At 41.1% G+C, this 18,786-nt stretch overlaps 1 protein-coding gene across 2 annotated transcripts; it reads left to right on the top strand.

The window, feature by feature from the left end:
* The first annotated feature begins 4,374 nt into the window (after positions 1-4,374).
* LOC101157675 (peptidyl-prolyl cis-trans isomerase FKBP5) lies at positions 4,375-17,945 on the top strand. Of its 2 annotated transcripts, none has more exons than XM_004086129.3 (11): positions 4,375-4,704; positions 8,735-8,866; positions 8,941-9,085; positions 10,896-11,038; positions 12,497-12,611; positions 12,711-12,867; positions 13,876-13,966; positions 14,068-14,151; positions 14,227-14,412; positions 14,490-14,729; positions 15,379-17,945. In XM_004086129.3, exons 1-11 carry the CDS (start codon positions 4,573-4,575, stop codon positions 15,547-15,549), a joined length of 1,596 nt encoding a protein of 531 aa, XP_004086177.1. In that variant the 5' UTR covers positions 4,375-4,572; the 3' UTR covers positions 15,550-17,945. The 2 variants fall into 2 exon arrangements, with proteins under 2 accessions (XP_004086177.1, XP_020557100.1); XM_020701441.2 differs by lacking the exon at positions 4,375-4,704 and adding an exon at positions 4,767-5,296.
* The last annotated feature ends 841 nt before the right edge of the window (positions 17,946-18,786 follow it).

Here is an 18,786-nt window from a genome sequence, read left to right as displayed (position 1 = left end):
GCAAACTTTTTGGAACTAAATACTTTTCACTTTCAATGATAGATAAGTTGTCATATTAAAATGTTACTTTTTATTTTAAGGAAATTGTTGTTTCGGTTTTAAAACAAACTACATTTCTGTAAAAATAACGCTAGCCTAAATATGCATAAATAATTTTGCGGCAAAAGATCAGTCTGAAAACTAATATTTGGTATCATTTAAATTGAAAACTTCTATAGATCCGTAAAAAACATGAGTGACGTCTGTTTGCCCCGAGGGACAGAAACAAAAGACGGCACCAGACTACATTTTCGGGATTACGCAAGAATTTGAGTAAACCAACAGCTATTGCTCAACAGGACAAGTCACCATAAATGACCCTTTGGAAGCGTTCAAGTGGGCGGGGTCACACTGTATGTGCACTTCCTGTACTGGGTTGTGTTCAGGAATAAGTGTGACACAAACATAGAGGAATGTAACAGTAACTTTGTACTTCTGTTTGCATTGAAACGTTGTTGACCTGATCTCCAGTCACCACACTAGTGTCCTTGGCAACAACATGACGGCTTTGTGTCAAAACGTCTGCTAGACGCCCTCAGTTTCATCTCAATTCTGAGAGAGTTGATGCATTTTGATACATGTAGAAATCTACGTTTATTGATTTGTACTTATGTGAAGTGTGTTGTGATAGTTATGCAGTAGAATAGAATGAAACTTTGACTCCACCAAGGCAGCATTACGGCGATGCAGCTGTGTTGAAAACAGCAGCTATGACCCTTTTCTTCCTTTCCTTCTCTGTCACTTATTTGGAGGAGTGGCAGACAGTGGTGGCAAACTCTTTCTTCGGGGCAAAAGTTCAAGGATAAAAGGATCAGTCAGAAGATTACCCCCCCCGTACGTAACATGGACGCTCTGAACACAAACAGAGAGCGTTACGCCGGACGGCTTGTTCTTGCTCCCCACTTTTTGCCTCTTCACATAAAGATGGGGTTTGTTTCGTGAGTGCATTTCCTTTTGCGACCACAGGTTCTGCCTGCAGTTCTTTCCACCAAACATCTCTTTTTCATGCATCCACTCAGGGCAGTGTTTCACAATCAGATTAGTACAGCACATTCTGTTCTGTTTCACTTCCTGATGACTGTGCAGCCTCTATCCTTGAATGCACTCACCCGCATGCTTCTGGTTACACCAAGACTCTTATTCAGCCAGACTTTTGTCTTACAACGTCTGTCAGATTTTCCATCTTAATAATAGAAAAAGTACAAAATATTTAGGAAATGTCACAGTTTATTGGCTTCATAAAAAAATTGAATTGCTTTACTGAGTTATCTGTAAAAAATGCTAAAATGTCTCAAAAATAACTAGAAAATTGTTTGCATATAGACTGTTTGTCTAGCATAAAGTAAATGCAGAACACTATATTGCATAATTGCAAGATACTGGTGATTTATTCTTTCATAATCTTCATTTCTTGTTTCCCCCCATGTTTGCGGTCTCACCAAAGCAGAAAGAAGACAACCTCAAGGCAACAGGAAAGCAAACAACCTTTAGACTTCAAATGATTAATTTTGAGTTGAGATATATTAAAGTTTTTTAGTTAATTAACTAATGTATTAAGGTTCAATAAAAACAAAATATTCTAGTTCAGTAAAGTAAGAATCTTTAAGTTAGTTAAATAAAAAGTTATAGTTTAATTTTAGTTAAATTGTTTTATTTTATTCAACTCAAAGATTTTAAGTTCAAATAACTTATACTTTTTAAGTAAGTCAACTTAAAAATTATTATGTAATCTGTTTCCTCAAAAATTTTGAGTTCACTGAACTTATTCGGGTTTACAGTGCTGCTTGTGTTTTTGCAGACATCTACTCAGTGTGGGTCACAGCTATGAACTTCATTTGACACACCAAACTCCCCGAGGCGAGACGAGCTGACGGCAAAGCTGTCCTTCACACTGGGACCTCCCAAGGCATCATTCGTTTCTATACTGGAACAACCGATTTACGACAAGTGTTGTTTTTTTTGAGTCCCGCTCTGTCCTGATCAGCAGATGCTCCGAGGATTACTCACCTGGTTGATAACATCCCTGTGGGTTTTGCAGAATTAGGTTCACTTTTCTTACGTCACCTTAGTATTTAACAGGATCATCATGTTCCATTCAATAGCTGCCTGCTGTCTACCAGCGGTGAGGTCAGACAGCGCCGTCTCCACTCAGAATTGTGGGGTTCACCCTCCAGGCCTAAAATGAGCTGTTTGATCATCCAGGTTCAAGGATTACAGAACAGGTGGGGTTCTTTTTCACTGCTAAATGCACTCATAACACGCACAAATAGCACCTAGCCATAGTTTAAAGGGACATTTCATTTTTTTCCAGACCTCTAAACATTTATTTGGAACCTATATGACTATATGTATACATAAAAACTGGTCATCCCTGTTCTTTGTGTTACTACATAAAAGCTGTTCTGATTCCCTCATCATAATAAAAGTTTAGCCGCCATTTCATCTGCGCCCACTTTCACATCCTGCTGGAATGCCCTCCTTTAAAGGAGGCACACCTGGCAGGTAAGACAGATAACACAGGTGGCAAGACATGTCAAATGACAATTTATCTGTACAGCATCCAAAGATGAAATCAGCTCTTTTTTATTATTATATCACAACACAAAGGACTCATTAATCTCAGAAACAAAACATTCTGTATGGAAATGCTTGTGTCATCAGAGCACAGAAGAGATGCCATAAAACCATAAACAGCTTTTATGACTTTGGTGGGAAATGTAGGTGTGCTGGCATGCCTTTAAAGTGAAAGTCTGGTGTGAGTACAACACGTCTGACATCACCAGATTTAACACACCCACTCTGTGGTTCACTTTATATATATGAAAAAACAGAACAAAAAAGATATATTTATAGGGGGGTGGGGGGCGTGCATAAAGGTTCACCGTGTTCCTGTTTACTCAGGAAAAGGAACAACTCCTTCTTCTCTGAGGCCAAGCCTTATTTTTAATGCCTGCTTTGTGTATCAATGTTTTTTCATCCCTTTTGCTTTACTTTGAATATTTCTCGTTAAATAAATGGTAAAAGCTTTGAAATTACACAACAACTGTTTAATGTAAATATCTGACTATGAGCTGATAATAAAACCCAACGTGTCCATGTGTTAGCAGATGAACACTGGCAGGACGTTGCTCCAAGTCATTACTGAAAATCTGAAACTTAATAAAAATCAGGCAAACTAACAGTTTATGAGTTTGATAATTGAGCTAATCTAAAGTTATGACATTAAAGTAATTTGACATTTGTTATGGTTTAGTCTTCTATTGTCTTTGTTAAACTGAAACACATACATTTGTTGTCAAATCCAATAAAAACAATGAACACCCCAAAATGTATTTTTTAGAAACATAACTTTTAGATATAATTCGTATCATTTATTAATAATAAACATTAATAAGCGTTTGTATTATTAATGTGATTTATTTATTTTGGGATCATGTCATTTATGATTTTTTTAGCTGCTGTTTCAACAAAATGTGACCGTGTTTTAAACTAATTTTATGAATTCATAATTCATTTCCCAACTCCCAGAAGTATGAATAACTTCCAGGAACAGCATCGTTTCTCGGAGAGGGACCGTCACTCACTCACGCAGCCTCGGGCCTCCTTCAGTGATGCTGCTCGGAACCTCCAGGTCTAACCCGACCGGGTCTGTCCTGCTTTCTGCTCGGCTTCTGCTTTTCTGCAGCCTGCCTTGCAGAACCGGCTTCTTTTACAGGAAAGGCAACGTTCTGGCTGCGCATCCATCTGTTCAGCAGGTTAGGGGACATTCCCAAATCCCTTCTTATCCATGAGTGACAGAAAGAAGGATTCTGTCTTCATTTATAAATAGGATTTAATAACAGCACAAGATCTAAGAGCCAATAAATAAAGGAATAATAAGGACAAACATCACCAACTCTGAGCCAAAGAACTGCAAGAAACTGCAGCTCAGAGTCAGACTCGCTTCACTCGGAAAGACTTGACCGACGCTGGAGGAGAAGCGGACGCTCTCTTTTCGGGTGTCTGCGTCCCCGTCAGAAACGGTAATCCGTCCCGCCGCGCGCCTAATCGCGGGTAAACTGCGCGTTTATTTCGGTGCTTGCACATCGTCGCCCGCGCGCGTCTCTCCGCTCTGTTGTTGATGCGCTGTCAGCTGAGCAAAGAGTACAGCCTGCTGCGGAACAGCCTGTTCCCGGCCTGGCACGGAACGGGTTACAGGTCAGGGTGTCTATTGGAACACAGTGTTCTCATCAGCGGCGGTACAGCTACAGTACAGCCGGAACATTGTGTTACTTTGTGGCTGCTTTCCAAGACCTGCCCTTAATTTTACACTAAACGCCCTCCCACAACTCTCTTCTCGTTTCTGACCCCCCCGCGCTGTCTGCCTCGCTCGTTCCTTTCTGCGTTTCTCCTCCTCTCCTCAGAGTCTCCCCGGTGTCATTTCGCAGTCAGCGCTCCGTGTGGCTGCTCCACCGGCGCGCGCACCACGGAGGAACGGCCAGGGCGCAGAGGGGGTGGGAGAACGGCGAAAACAGAGCGCTCTCGAACCATCACATGGGCAGAGCACTGCCGGACGCGCCGCCACAAGACCGACCCGAACACAGCCTTTCAGCACATCCACGGAGAACAGTCGCAGCCGGTCCAGCTGGAGGGGAAGATGTTTTTGTGAGCGCACCACGCGGAAATGTAAGGACCTTCATGCTTCATCCATGAAGTTGACGCGTAGAAACTAGACCGGGAGTCGGTCTGGGGGCTGTCTTAGCGCTTTTTGGTCGCGGCTGCTGAGTTGTTTAAACAATGTGAGGACTCACATGTGAGCAGGAGAAACAATGAGGAGGAGGAGGGAAAGTATTCCGTTACAGATGTTAGTTAGTTGGTGACAGTGGATGAATGTGGTCCCCAGAGGAAGCGGATGAGAACATCCAGAACCTCACAGACAGACTCCAGGTTGTTCTTGGTGGTTCTGAGGATCACAACAAGAACTTTACTTTTTTCCTGATTCATCTGAAACGCCAGACTTCAGGCCAGCTCTGAACTCTAAATGTCTGCTTGTGTTTGGATGGAAAGCAGACCAAAGTCTCTGGCTGTTCTGGGGACAGTTTGTATTTAAAAAAAAATATCTGCTTTAGTTTTTAGATCAAAACACAGAGAAAGTTGGGTTTCCCTTGACACTAAAAGAAATGAAATGTGTTCCATCCGTCATGAGAAGTTTGCAGACAAACGGCGGCTTGGATGCTCAGCTCAGCTCAGCACGCACACAGTGTCCTCACATGTTCAGGTATGAATTAGCAGCAGAACACGGATGTGAGACAGAATGTACTGATACGCTGTGTGCGTCTGTGGATGTGGTCTTTGTTTCATTGTGTTACTTTGGGTGCATGAACCCTCCATGCCATCTTATCTCTACTATTTGTGCTCTGCGTTTTCCTCCTCTGTGCCTCACGGTTTGGTGTGTTTTTCAGCAGGAAAAATAAGAAATATAAAGGATAAAAACAACTTAAGGAGTCCAAAAGCTTTTGTCACGACTAATTATTGGTGATGAGAGTGAGTCATGCTGCCTCTTTGACTGTTTTCTCTCACTTCAGGTGTCTCGTTAATTGTTTTTGTGATGGCGAATAGAAACTTGCTGTTTAGTCCAGAAATGGGAGCTTCCTCGTACGTGAGCGACTCTTAGATTGGCGAACGCCGCCAGGCTTTGCCAACAGGGATCTGTGAATAGATGGAACATTGTGTTCAGAGACACACGCATAGGCACACTCTCTCTCACACACACACACACACACAGACCTGCTTAAGTAACATCTAAAATGACAATAACGCTATATAAAAACACGGGTGAAGGTGTTGCTGCTGCTGAATGACAGCTTTGATTCTCCTGCATCCAAGCGTTTAATGTTGGACTGGAGCACAAGGCGGCACCCCGAACTGATGCCACTCAGACGGATCTGCATGACTGCTTAAAGGGAAACCGAGATGCCAGAGTGTGTGGATTACTTGGAAAATTGACAATCCTAGATTAAAGTTAATCCCGGTGTTTTTAACTGCCTGAAAGCAAGTTTTCAAAAAGAGCATTTCTGTTGCTTCAAAGTTGGGCTCATGCTCAGGACGTGTGACGGAGCGGCTGGTTGATAAATACAGCAGCAGAGGAAAACAGGCTGCTGCCCAATAAAGCAACCTGCTGCTCTGATAAATTCATCCTTTTGGAAAAGTGGCCTGAGAGGTCAGGAAGATTTCTCTGAATGGAGATGATCCCATTGGAAGGACTTTGGACGGAGATGCTGGTCTGATGGCCGTCCTGGGCGTGAATGGACCTGTCTGTGAAATCTTTCTTTAAGATGGGATGCTGCATTTCATTTCATTTCTGAAAGCCTCTTTAGAAGTCTCAGTATGGAAAAAACACAATGTTCTTTAATAGAGCAGCTATTAGTGGAAGGATTTCTGTGGAAAACAGAACCAGAACATCCTGTCGGTACGCTGAGCAGGACTGGACCTTCAAATCTAACATCATTTCAGGAAATTGTGTTTTTTTTAGGACATTGAGTCCCTAAGAGGAAAGAAAGTACTTGATGTTCATGAAAACATGATTGACTTGAAAGGAAGAGTTGTCCTGCTGATCTCGGTTCAGACCGGCTTGTGTTTGATGCTGGTTGACCTTCTGGGTTGGGTCTCTGACAGTGGTGGCTAACTTACTTCAGACAGATTCTCACTCTTTTCCCACAATGCCAAGCTAAGTGAGCCTGACAGTTGAAGAGTTGTGTACGCGGGGGGGGGGGGGGGGGGGTGTGTGTGTGTGTGTGTGTGTTAGGTGTTAGCTGCTGCAACATCTGATCATCTTTTTCATTGTTCTGGCAAGACTTGAGTTGAAAATCTTTTTGGCGAACGATGGAGGGAGGTTGTCATGGCGAACTTGCTTCTGTCAGGATCCTTGACAGTAAACTAAGAACTGACTGAACCCCCCCAGAAGCAGAGCACCCATAAATTTCCCTTCAGGGATTAATAATAAAGTTGATCTTGACTTCTATTGAGAAATAAACACCTATTATTATATTTGTCAGAATAACTATTCTTGCTCTACTACCTTTTTATTAACACGTTGTTGCTAATTTTCATGATATTTTTGCTGTAGAGTTCAAGTTATTCAAGTCATGAACAGACCAATCAGACGCCTCAATAAAAGTAGGCGGCCTCCCGTTGAAGATTTGATTGACAGATTCTCCAGATCTCAGTGGTAGGGGTGTGGCCTTTTAACACGCTCACTCCTGATTGCAGAGAGATGTTACAGTAGACATGCAGACAGGCCAACCACAGCTTACTGAGGACGTCTGGTTCCAACATGGTGACTGAATTAACTTCATTTGGTTGGAGCCGGAGCTGTTTTCTGTGGGCGACGTCTTTCAGTTCTATGTTCTAGTCAAGGATCAGGAGACATCCTCTGTGCAAAGATGTTTCCTAACATTAGATGTGTCAGAGGTGTTTCTGGATTTATCTCATTTTTACACAGATTTCACTCAAAAAAATATGAATGCACATTTGCAAAAGTTTGTACTAATTCATAAATTGTGATTTAGCTATTGAGACTGTGTACTAGATTTGTCCAAAAACAGCTATCTCGAATAAAATAAGTAATTTAAGTGTTAATATTTAAATATTATTTTGTTCAAAGATCTTTTATATAATTAGTGTGCAGAAATACATTTGAATAACTAATGATGTGCTTGTTTTTAGTGTTGTTCAGTAAGTTATTTGTTTGTTTCTGGTTAAATATATGACAATTATTGCTGCTCAATGAGTTTTAATAAATAAAAAAGAATTACTCCTTCAATTCATTTTGGTTTAAATATCAACATTGAGTTGAAATTGATATAAAATTATAATTGTTCAAAACAATGAACAATTAATGCTAAAAAATCCTACATTTAAATTAGTAACAAACAAAAACAGTCTTATTTGCTTAAATGTAAACTCAACACAAATTAAAGTTGTCTTTTTTTTAAATGGTGTCAATAACCTTGAATTGATTTGAGTTAAATCAGCAGATGTAGTGGTTTTGCCGTCCAGTACTGCAAACCTGTCTTTGCCCAAGAGTCACACATCTCAAAGAAGAACACAACGTGTGTGTTCACACTAACACACGTGTTTTCAAAGAAAAGGAGCTATTCTAGATGACATGACGTCACCCATTCATTATGAGAGCAGGAACCAGTGAGTGTTGCAGGAAAGTCAAACAGAACAGGGATTTTTGTGGACATTTCTTTTATTTGACAAAAAAAAGATCTGGAAAAGACGCATTTCAGTTCTATTGCAGCATCTTTGAAAGAGCAAACTATGCAGCCCAGAACCCACAGGACGTCTTATGCGGAGCTTTGTTCAGGAAGAACCTCTGGAAGTTCTGTACTGAATGTTTGTGGTGAGTTTACAGTTTCTGTCTGAGTCGGTCCGCTCACCTCCTTCCAAAAGCACAGTGGTTGGAGGATCCATGATCCACCCAGGATCCGTACAGGGACCACATGTACAGCGGTGTGATCAGTGCAGAGGAAGCCTTTCCAGCTGTTTGCACGATTCCAGCACAACACACAAAGCATGACCGTGTTCTATACAGCAGTCAGTTCGTCTGTGTCAAGTTTCCAAAGTCAAATCACACTTCAAATTCTCTGAAGTGTTTGAAGTGAAAATATGCAAAGTGTGACCTTGTGGGCTTTTCCAAATGTTTCTACAGTCTTGCTGTTTGATGCCCAGCGTAAAGATGACCACCGATCAGGATTTGCTCATGGACGGTCCGGCAGCCACGTCGGTGATTGCTGCTAAGGGCATCGATCTAACGCCAAACAAAGACCAAGGAGTCATCAAGGTGTTTATTGTCATTCCTTCACCTTTACAGAACGGGACAGCTGCTGTATTTTGGACTTGTTGACATGTTTGCAGGTCGTGCAGTGTCCAGGGTTTGATGTGGACCGTCCAATGATTGGGGACAGAGTCACTGTCCATTACACTGGAAGACTGCTGACTGGAAAGAAGTTTGACTGCAGTCGGGAACGCAAAGAACCGTTTAGCTTCAATGCCGGCAAAGGTAACTTCCCTTCTGCCCTGGATTTGAGGATTGCTTATAGTCAGGATAGAGGAAATGATCTAAAAGAGATGACTTTAGTGTTTACTTGTTTGTCATCTCAACACATCAACCTTCTAAAGCTTTAAAAAAACAGAAAGTGACATAAGTCTTTTAAAAAGGGGAGAAAGGATGACCCATCCTCTGGTGTTCTGGTTGGTTGTGCTGAAGGATCTGAGTTCATTGAATGGGATCCTTTTCTTTCTTGGAGCCAGCTTCAGTGCTGGCAGCATCCTTTGCTTTGGTGTGAACAGTGATGCTCTTGGTAGCAGCTGTGTGCTTCCGTTTTTTAACATGTGCAGCTGGTGACCTGTTATAAAAACCAATCTGTGAACAAGTGAAGCGTTTGTACGTTTTGAACTTGAACAGACAGGGAAGGGTTAGGCTAACCCGTCTTTAAAATATGACCACATTTCCTAACCAGGTTGTTGTGTCTCCTGTGTTTTTACTGTGACATGTTTTGATTTGATTTATAGATTTATTTCAAGCATTGTAGTCAAAGCAATAAAGAATTTACACATATTTATCAAACTCATTACAGAAATGATGAAATGCATAGTTTAAAAATAAAATAAAAGAAAACCAAAAAGTCACTTAAATCACATTTGCTTAATTGAATACAGTGATCATTAACTTAAGTCAAGTAGAGTTTGATTTATTGCTTGAAAAGGAGTGGGAAGAAGCAAGCTTATATAATCCCACCCCTACTGAGTTCATTCATTTGATAGTTTTACAGTGTTTTAAATCCAGTTCTGGTCAGATAGATTCTCTTCAAGTAACAAAATGATTGATTATGTTCGTAAAACATTCATTCATGACATGTGTTTGATTGTCTGATTGGTTCGGTTCTCGCCGCTCACATGGACGTTCACAGCAGTGAGGATAACTTAGATGACAGAAACTCTGTAATGGCTTATAGTGTTCAACAGTTAGGAACCTTAGCTTGAACACAATTGTTATCATAGCTAAATTTATGAAGGATTATCATTTAGAATTAAACCTTAACAGTTTGGTTTAACTAATAAAAGGACTCAGTTCTAATAAATGTATAAATTTTTTTCTAATTTCTGTTCTAGTAACATTTTTGTCGGTTTTACAAAAAATCAAATAAATTAACTGAACAAAGGCTAAACTTTTATTACTCAGTTTTACTAGTTACCTTCATTTTCAATATTAATAATAAAAATAAACTGTTAAAAACAGCAATTTGATATTTTGAATGCAGGTTTCTGAATCCTTTGAGTAAAATTGAGATTAAATAAAAACAATGAGCACAAGCTTCACTCCTCACAGTCCGACATCTAATCAGCTCTTTTTGAAAAATTCTATAGCTGGATTTTGTGGTTTCACACTCATATTCTATAGTTCTTCTTTATTCTTTTTCAGTCAGTTGAATCAAAAAAGCCTCTTCTCACATTGAAATCGGTTCTGCTTCTCTCAAGTCTGGCTTCTTCGCTGTTTTTGAAATTATGTCTGTCAGTAGAAAACTAGATGAAATAAGTCATTATGGTTCCTAATTTAAATGGAAAATCCCTGGTTTGTTATCAGCTGATAACATGTATATGGATATCAATAAAAGAAGCAAGTAAACATTCCCCTTAAATACCTTTATCTAAGTGTTAGTGTGAAAATGAGAAGCATCCAGAGTGCAGCAGAACCAGAGCTAATAGAAGAGTTGAGCTACAGTTTACAGCTTTGAAGTGAAGCCGAGTTCAATCCTTCTCTGTTTGGTTGTTTGCCAAACAGGATCTAACCTGTGAATGTTGTTTGACAGGACAAGTCCTGAAGTCATGGGACATTGGTGTGCTGTCCATGCAGAGGGGCGAGGTGTGCACTCTGCTCTGTAAACCCGAATATGCCTACGGATCTGCTGGGAATCCAGACAAAATCCCCCCCAACGCCTCAGTGGTCTTTGAGGTAGGCGTGTTCTGTCACTGTGCTGCATGACGAATGCCCCCCCCCCCCCCTTTTCTGGATGCACACCTCCCTGATAACAAAATGGAGGCTTTAATTCTATTTTATGAAGCTGCAGTGAAAGAACAAGACCGTGACGTGCAATAGTCTCAACAGTCTCAACAGTTTAGCACTGAGCAAAGCTGGAAGGAGTTCATGAATAGTTATTGTTAATCCAGCTGTTCTCCACCACAGCAGACAGCAGTGGGGTTTATTACAGCCCCCCCCCGCAGAGGATATGTGCTTATGCTAAATATACAAATACTGCTCATTAACAAAAAGAAGCTCTATTTTACTCTAGATCTCCTTAACTCCCCTTAACCCCCCCTCTCCAACACCCCCCCCCCCCCCTTCCTCATCTTTTCCGTCCGGTCAAACAAGAAAATGAGACAAATGTGATCAATGGAAACAAGGTTTAGCCTAAATTACAGAAGGGGTTTATGTAAATATACACCCTGTGTTTCAGAAGACCCACAACCTCCTGTTGTCACAGTAAAGTCTGTCCAACACGAGACGCCTTCAGCTCCCATCTATAAGTAAAAGAAATCTCTATTTTAGAGTCAAGATAATCCTGCATTTGGAAATGGACGGGGGGATCTCAGACAAGTGGCGCCCGGGTAACGGCTGATGATGTCAGGCCGCCATGTTGTTGTCTGCAACCAGGCCCTCTTGTTACGGGTAGAAATAGAGCGGGACAAGAATGTCGCACCAGGGGTCACGATAATGTGGTTCAAACCGTAACGTGACTGAGATGAAGACGTTTCCAGTGAGAGCAGCTCTGGTTCTAGAGGCAGCAGATTGATGTTCATGGTTATTGAGGAATCGCATCATTTTTTAAGAAACAGAAAATATTTCTCCTCCATAAGATGACCCTACTTACCGTTTTTCTCTGAAGCTACGATTTGAAGCCTTTTCATTTTTTAGTATCCAACAGGAAGGAGTGACTTCCTTCTTAGCATTGGCCTTTCTCAATTATTTCAGTTGAATCAATCTAATAAGCCAATAAAAACTTAAGTAAAAAATAAAACAAATTCCCCCAGAAGATAAATAACTGAACATGGATTGATGGATTGAAGCACAAGTAAATAAAAGCTGCAGAAAGTTTCAAATATGTCTGAAATAATTGAATTATATGGGAAAAATAAAGGATATGGGGCAGAATAACAGCAATTTAATAATTGAAGAGTTCCCCAAAATCTTAGTTTGTGTCACTGCATCTGTTCAGGTATGATGTGTGTTCAGCACCTGCTGTCTGACGTGCTCTTGATTATGTCATTGATTTCTATTTTCATGAACTCCAACTCTCTTCCCACACGGGATCTAATAACAGATGCAGAGTTTTGCAGAGCTGTAGATTTGCATTCTGCTTTCCATGTAGCTTTTGCAGAAAGCATGTGACGGGGTGTTGTTTCCCATGAACAGATGGAGCTGCTCAGCTTCGAGGGGGAATCGCTGACAGACGACGGCGGCGTTGTGAGAAGAATAAAGATCAAAGGGGAGGGTTACAGCCAGCCCAACGATGGAGCCAGTGTTGATGGTAGCAATGCACCCACTTTCAGTTAAAGTGATGAAAGTCAACTGATAACTGTGTTATCAGTGATCATACTGTCAGAGGTAACGCCCAAATGCTCTACAGTGTACCTGGAGGGCCGTTGTGACGGACGCCTGTTTGACAGCAGAAACGTCAGCTTCATCGTTGGTGAAGCTGAAGACAAAGGCGTTCCTCTGGGAGTAGACAGAGCCATGGACAAAATGCAAAAAGGAGAGTGTTGTTTACTTTACCTGAAACCAAAGTAAGTTAGAACACACACTTTTGAATATTGAAAAATGCTTTTAAAGTGCCCAAAATGTATCATTCACAAAACAACTGCATTTGGACGATTTTTACTTTAGTTTTGAGTACCTTCTGGTATTAAAAGCATGAATCAGTGTTTGACTCTGAAAATAACCGGCCTGAACAGCTGTAGATGCAGCAATCGCTCCGATAAAAGTGGGGTTAACACGTTTTCTGATGATAGAGGACACGCGTAAAGAAAATTCACATGAAATGATCTTTTCTTTGATCTTTCTGAGCATTTCTTTATTCAAATTGTGGAGCAGAAAAACAATGCAGTCTGAAAACGCTTGGAGTTGTTTGATACAACCTACAATCAGTGGGCCACAAGCTCCGCCCCTTTCTGATCGGACAAATGGATCCGTGAACGTTTTTGCTTTCCTCGTCTGAGCTGGAATCTGGCTTAAAAAGTTTTGCTGCTAGTTTGGGGGCGTGAGGGGCTGTAAGCTAGTGGGAGAGAGTGTAAACCAAGGAATGATGGGAAATGAGCGCAGACTTACTCCAAGCCAACAGTCCCGCCCACAACTCAGAGGAGAATTTCTACTGAACTCCTGCCGCTCTGCAGAAACTATGTCGTAGAAAACGACACAGGTTTTTGGATTCCAAGGGAACTCTTTCAGCACTGATAAACTACAGTCGGAGTGCGACTGTAATCATACATTTAAACACATTCATCTGTTGCTCCACATCAGCAGCCGAACATGCAGGAACACGGCATTTATCCATGCCATGCTGGTCCTTCACCCTCACCTTCACGCTTACTCCAGGCATGGCAAAATAGAGAGAAGAGCGGGAAATTCATGGCACGGAGACAGAAATGAAGCCAGCCAACAGGTGGCAGCGTCACCTAAAGAGGAGAATAAATGACCACTTTTTATGTTTTCGCCCACAGTTTCATTAGAGATGAAAACTGGTGGAACCTCCTTTTTGTGTCATGATCATGAACTTTCCGTGCACGTGTTTGCAGGTATGGGTTTGGAAGCAAAGGTAAAGCAGAATACAAGATCGGCCCAGACAGAGATATCGTGTATGAAGTGACCCTCAAAGACTTTAGAAGGGTGAGCACAAGCTCTGACTTTAATCCCAGGTTTTTCTTCTGATTAAAGCAGCAACTATCGTTTGTTAAAACTTACTCCTTTATGTCTGTGTCGATGTTCAGGCCAAAGAATCCTGGGAAATGGACATATATGAAAAGGTGAATTTAGCTCCTGGAGTTAAAAACAAAGGGAATCAGTATTTCAAGGTAAAGTCTTTTTTTTTCTTAAGTGTGTTGCTGTTGTTTGCATTCATCTGATGAGTTCCTGTGCTCTGTCACCAGACAGGACAATATCACCAGGCGGTCATCCAGTATCAGCGCATCATTTCCTGGCTGGAGATGGAGTGTGGAACTGGAATCGAGCAGCATCAGAGGATACAGGAATTCGTTCTGACGGCCCACCTGAACCTGGCCCTGTGTTTCCTGCGGCTCAAAGACTTCTCCCATGTGGTGGACAACTGCAACAAGGTGCGCTGCGTGAATGCTGAGGCTCCAAAGCAGAAGTATTTCCTTCATGCGGCCTGTTTTACTGCGTCTTGTCACAGGTTCTGGAGCTGGACGAAAACAACGAGAAGGCTTTTTATCGCCGCGGGGAAGCCCGGCTCTACCGCAACGAGTTCGGCTTAGCAAAGGAGGACTTTCAGAAGGTGCTGCAGGTCAACCCCGCAAATCAAGCAGCTCGCGCTCAGATTCTCATCTGTCAGAACAAGATCAAGGAACACCATGAACAGGACAAAAAGATCTACGCCAACATGTTCCAAAAATTTGCAGAGCAGGATGCCAAGGTCTGTAAACTCTCTGTTCTGGGCTAAATATAGTCCAGCACTCGCAACGGCTTTTGTCTGTCTTCCCAACTTTTCTTTTTTATTTCTTCAAATACTTCCATTTTTCAACATTTGACATGGGAGAAAACAAATTCCACATTTAATGAAATTTTACTTTTAGTTCTGAACAGATAAAAAGACTCCCATTCAGATGGATCTACAGAATAAAGCAGAATTTGAAAAGAATCAGATATTCTATTGAATTCTAACATGTACTTTAAAAGTACTTCACAGTTTGGCGCTAAATTTCTTCCGGTTCTACTTTGCTGTTAACTAAATACACACATGAAATGCTACCATAAGATGGTATGTTTGAATAACATCAGGATTATGCTTGTTTGTGCGTTATTATTAAATATTAATATATTTCATTATTATATTGTAATAATACATTGTTGACTGATTATGCTGCTGTATACATTTCAAATCACAATGAAATATTCAGTTTTCAATTTTCAAAAGTTCTTCTTCTCGATGAAGATAAAGTGTCTGGAGAATCTACTTGAGCTCTGTTGTGCGGTTATACTGACCCCTAGTGGTGAAAACCTTTTTTTTCAGTCAGGAGAGGATCAGATGAAATGAAATGCGTTTGTTTTTTATTTTTGAACAGACTGGAAAGACAAAGAGGAGGCGGGACGACATTGTGAGGACCACCATGAACGGGGAGTTGAGCATTAAACGCCGACGGAGGAGTCAGGACGCTAATGTAGCGCTGACATTTAAAAAGGGAGAAGAGAAGCCCTCCTGCCATGGGAACAGAGGCAGGAATGAAGTTCAATAAAAGCCTCTAATCCAAACCCTTTTATCCCAAAATCCAACGTGACCATTCCTGCAAACAAAGCAAAGTGCAAGCAGGGAGGTTTCCAAGCCAAACAGCGTTAGCCCGTCTGTTGAGTAGTCCGGGTTTTCATCCCCGTAGAGACGGCCCGACAGAGTCCCCCAGTTGTTCCTGTTTACTCCTTTGGCCCAGGCTTTTATTTAAAACAATATTTAATTTCTTTGATAACACTGAGGAAAAGCTTTTACTGTCCTTAGGCTGCTGTGTGGACATGTGCCTGAATGGCGTGGTCGCTGACCTCTGACCTCTGACCTGGATCTGGTATGGAGCCTTTCTGCAGGCGGTTGCATGTTTCAGGAGGTGTTTGGGATCCAGACTTGAAACTTTGCTCTTTCTTAACGTGCAATATGTATTTGGGGTAGAAGGTGTCTTATTAGCGTAGAGGCGTTCAATCCAAAACAAAAAACCAATTGGACGTTACTATTTCCAGACAGGAAGTGATGCGTTTGCAACTACCTCCCCCTGGACCCGTCTGAGTGGGGTTTGCATGGTCTCCCCCAGCATTCCTGGATTTTGTTTCCAGGTATTCCAGCTTCCATGTGTGGCTGTTGGTCTGTGTTTTGCCCCACTATGTCCAGGATGTCACCTGCCTCTTTGCCCTTTAAAAGCAAACCCATCGATGCTTCTCTAACCCATTGGAGGGAGTTACAAGAACGAGCTTTGGTTGCATTCTGGAAATGCAAACACATTACAAATCCAGTGACACCAAAGGTGCCATGTTTATTTCTGTTCTCAATTGTTGATTTCTAGAAAATAGAGGAAAAGTTGGAAAAAGCACAAATTACAAACCTGAGATGAATTCCCAGCTTGTTGTAATTTGAAACTGTAGATCTACAGCGGAACTTAAACTGTGGTTTCCTTCCAGAGATGCAATGAAATTGAAGACTTTGTTTCCCCAACATGACAATGATCATGCACTTAAAGAATGTAGACTTCATGCATTCTTCTCTATTGCATCTCCTCAACATATCAAGAGTCGTACTTGTGTAAAGCTGGTGTGGTACTGTAGGTGAACAAACATGAATATTAATGAACGGAGGAACTCTGAGATGATTCGACTTGTTGGCAGCTGTAAATATTTTAATAGAAAAAAGAAAAGTTATTTTTCTTCCACAGCTGCAAAAAAAAGTGACATTATAACAGAAACAAGAAATGTCCTTCTCTCAGCTGCAAAGATGGAAAAGTGATAGAAATGGCATGTTTTTTCTGCTTCTATCAAAGCCCAAAGACCTGCAGCGGTGATGAAACAACCAGACTTGCAGAAGCCGATCATGAGAAAAGGACGAAGGTCTTTCATGGGACTTTTAGATCTGGGACTCCAATATTATTTCTCTAAGTCATGTATGGATATGCAAATTTGCTTTATAAAGAAAACAGCACAATCATCAAGCACTAGAAAAACAAACCCTCTCTTTATCTCGGCTGCATAGAAGGATCCCAATCAAACGGAAGGGGTCCCCATTCGGATTCAAGACTCGGACCCACTTCCAGGGCCAGTCTTTGCATGCGGGAGACGGACATAAACCTGTAGTTGCACTTTAAACCCATCAGAAGTTTATTCTTTTCAGCTCTGGTGTTGTGATGTACCTACATAGTGCAGTGACTCTTTTTTTCCTCCATCCCATCGTCTGTGTTTCCTTTCGTCACACTTAATCCATTGATTCTGTTTAAAAAGGACATTTTTCTAGCATGTGTGTGGCTTTTTTAGCAGGCGATGTTGCACTTTGGTAACGGTTAAACCAACACTGTTCTATTTTCATGAGATGTTCAGATCAAATCTGGACAGTAATATTAAGATGTTTTATAAACATTGGTTGGTTCTGAATGAAACCCTTAGCTGTCTTAAATATTTTATGTAAAAAAAAAAAAGAAAAAAGCAGAAAACAAAGTGACAAAAGTGTGTGTGGGTTTGTGTTTACTGTATATCATTATATGCTAGCAAGGTTTTTAAAGAGCTTGTTGCTAAATGCTTTCAAGTGCTGCTGCCTCCAAACATTCAGATATTTTGTACAGTGAATGAGCATGAAGTACTTTTTTCTTTCTAACCAAGTCAAAGTGTAGCTCAGCATTTACAGACTCTTTTCTCCGCCTGTCGGCTAAAACTTTTCCGTTCTTCTTCGCGCCGCAGTCATCGTTCTGTATTCTGTTAACCTTAAAAAAGTCAAAGAAGACTTTCACAAACAGTGCAGGTGTGAGACCTGCAGTGTGCTCGGTGTGATTGATTCTTTTCTATTATGGTTTCTGTCATGAAATGTGTTTACATGTGCAAAAGTTGTCATGAAATGATTGGACTTTTAAACTGGCATTTGTGCAAAAGAAATATTTTCAGACAAACAGCACACATGAAGTCTTTGTGTCTTCTTTACCTGCATGTTACACGCATACGCGGGGATTATTCAACAAAAGTCATTCAAGTAAATACAAATATTCAGAGATGATTTTCTGGACGCTGAACAGTTACTCTTCATCATGATTTTAAAAACGTGTGTTTGACCTTTCCTTTCAGCGCTCTAGCTGATGGATTCAGAATAAAGTCTGAAATAAAATAGAGAAAAGGATTTTAGACTCATCAATGGAAATCAAAACAGACTTTTTTAATGGCAGCATGTGGACTTTTGTCTCTGAATAGACTGTTTTGATTCAAATGCAGTTTTGTGGACAGCAGAAATAAGCTGTTCGACTAACAGCAAATAAATGGACATTTAACTAGATTCAGTGGCTACATGCTAATCAAAGCTAAAGCAGGAGTTTACCAGGAACAAAACATCCAGCCTGAATGTCAAACTGTACATAATTGGATCACCAACAGATAAAAAGAACAGAATTTAGAGTAAACCACAAAAGACACTTGTTTAAATAGTTGTTTTGGTTTATTAAGACTTGATATTATATATTGACCATAACCCTTATTGCACCATGCATGAGCTCAGGCTGCATGGACACTCATGACCGTCTAACATCCAGACAGAGCTGCACCAGCAGCTATATCCGACAGACATAAGCAGATCAGTACAGGAACAAAAGACCAGTTCATAATCACGACATGCTGTGAAGAAAATGGTTTGATGTTCCAGAACTGAGAGCTGATAGGCTGACGCTCTCAGCTCAGGGGTCGTCTGTGGTATCTAATGTTGAACTGAAGGTGAAGACGCTGGCTGAGGACAATGTCCAAAAACCAGC

Source organism: Oryzias latipes, chromosome 5, assembly GCF_002234675.1.
Source record: "Oryzias latipes chromosome 5, ASM223467v1".
NCBI lineage: Eukaryota > Metazoa > Chordata > Actinopteri > Beloniformes > Adrianichthyidae > Oryzias > Oryzias latipes.
The sequence above is the reverse complement of the archived record's forward strand: the minus strand, read 5'-3'. Positions and strand labels throughout refer to the sequence as shown.

Coding starts and splice junctions, on each gene's coding strand:
- LOC101157675 (XM_004086129.3), top strand. CDS start 4,573: ATGGGCAGAGCACTGCCGGACGCGCCGCCACAAGACCGACCCGAACAC. Junction 4,705..8,734: donor TGAGCGCACCACGCGGAAAT/GTAAGGACCTTC, acceptor ATGTTTCTACAG/TCTTGCTGTTTGATGCCCAG. Junction 13,967..14,067: donor CCCTCAAAGACTTTAGAAGG/GTGAGCACAAGC, acceptor GTCGATGTTCAG/GCCAAAGAATCCTGGGAAAT.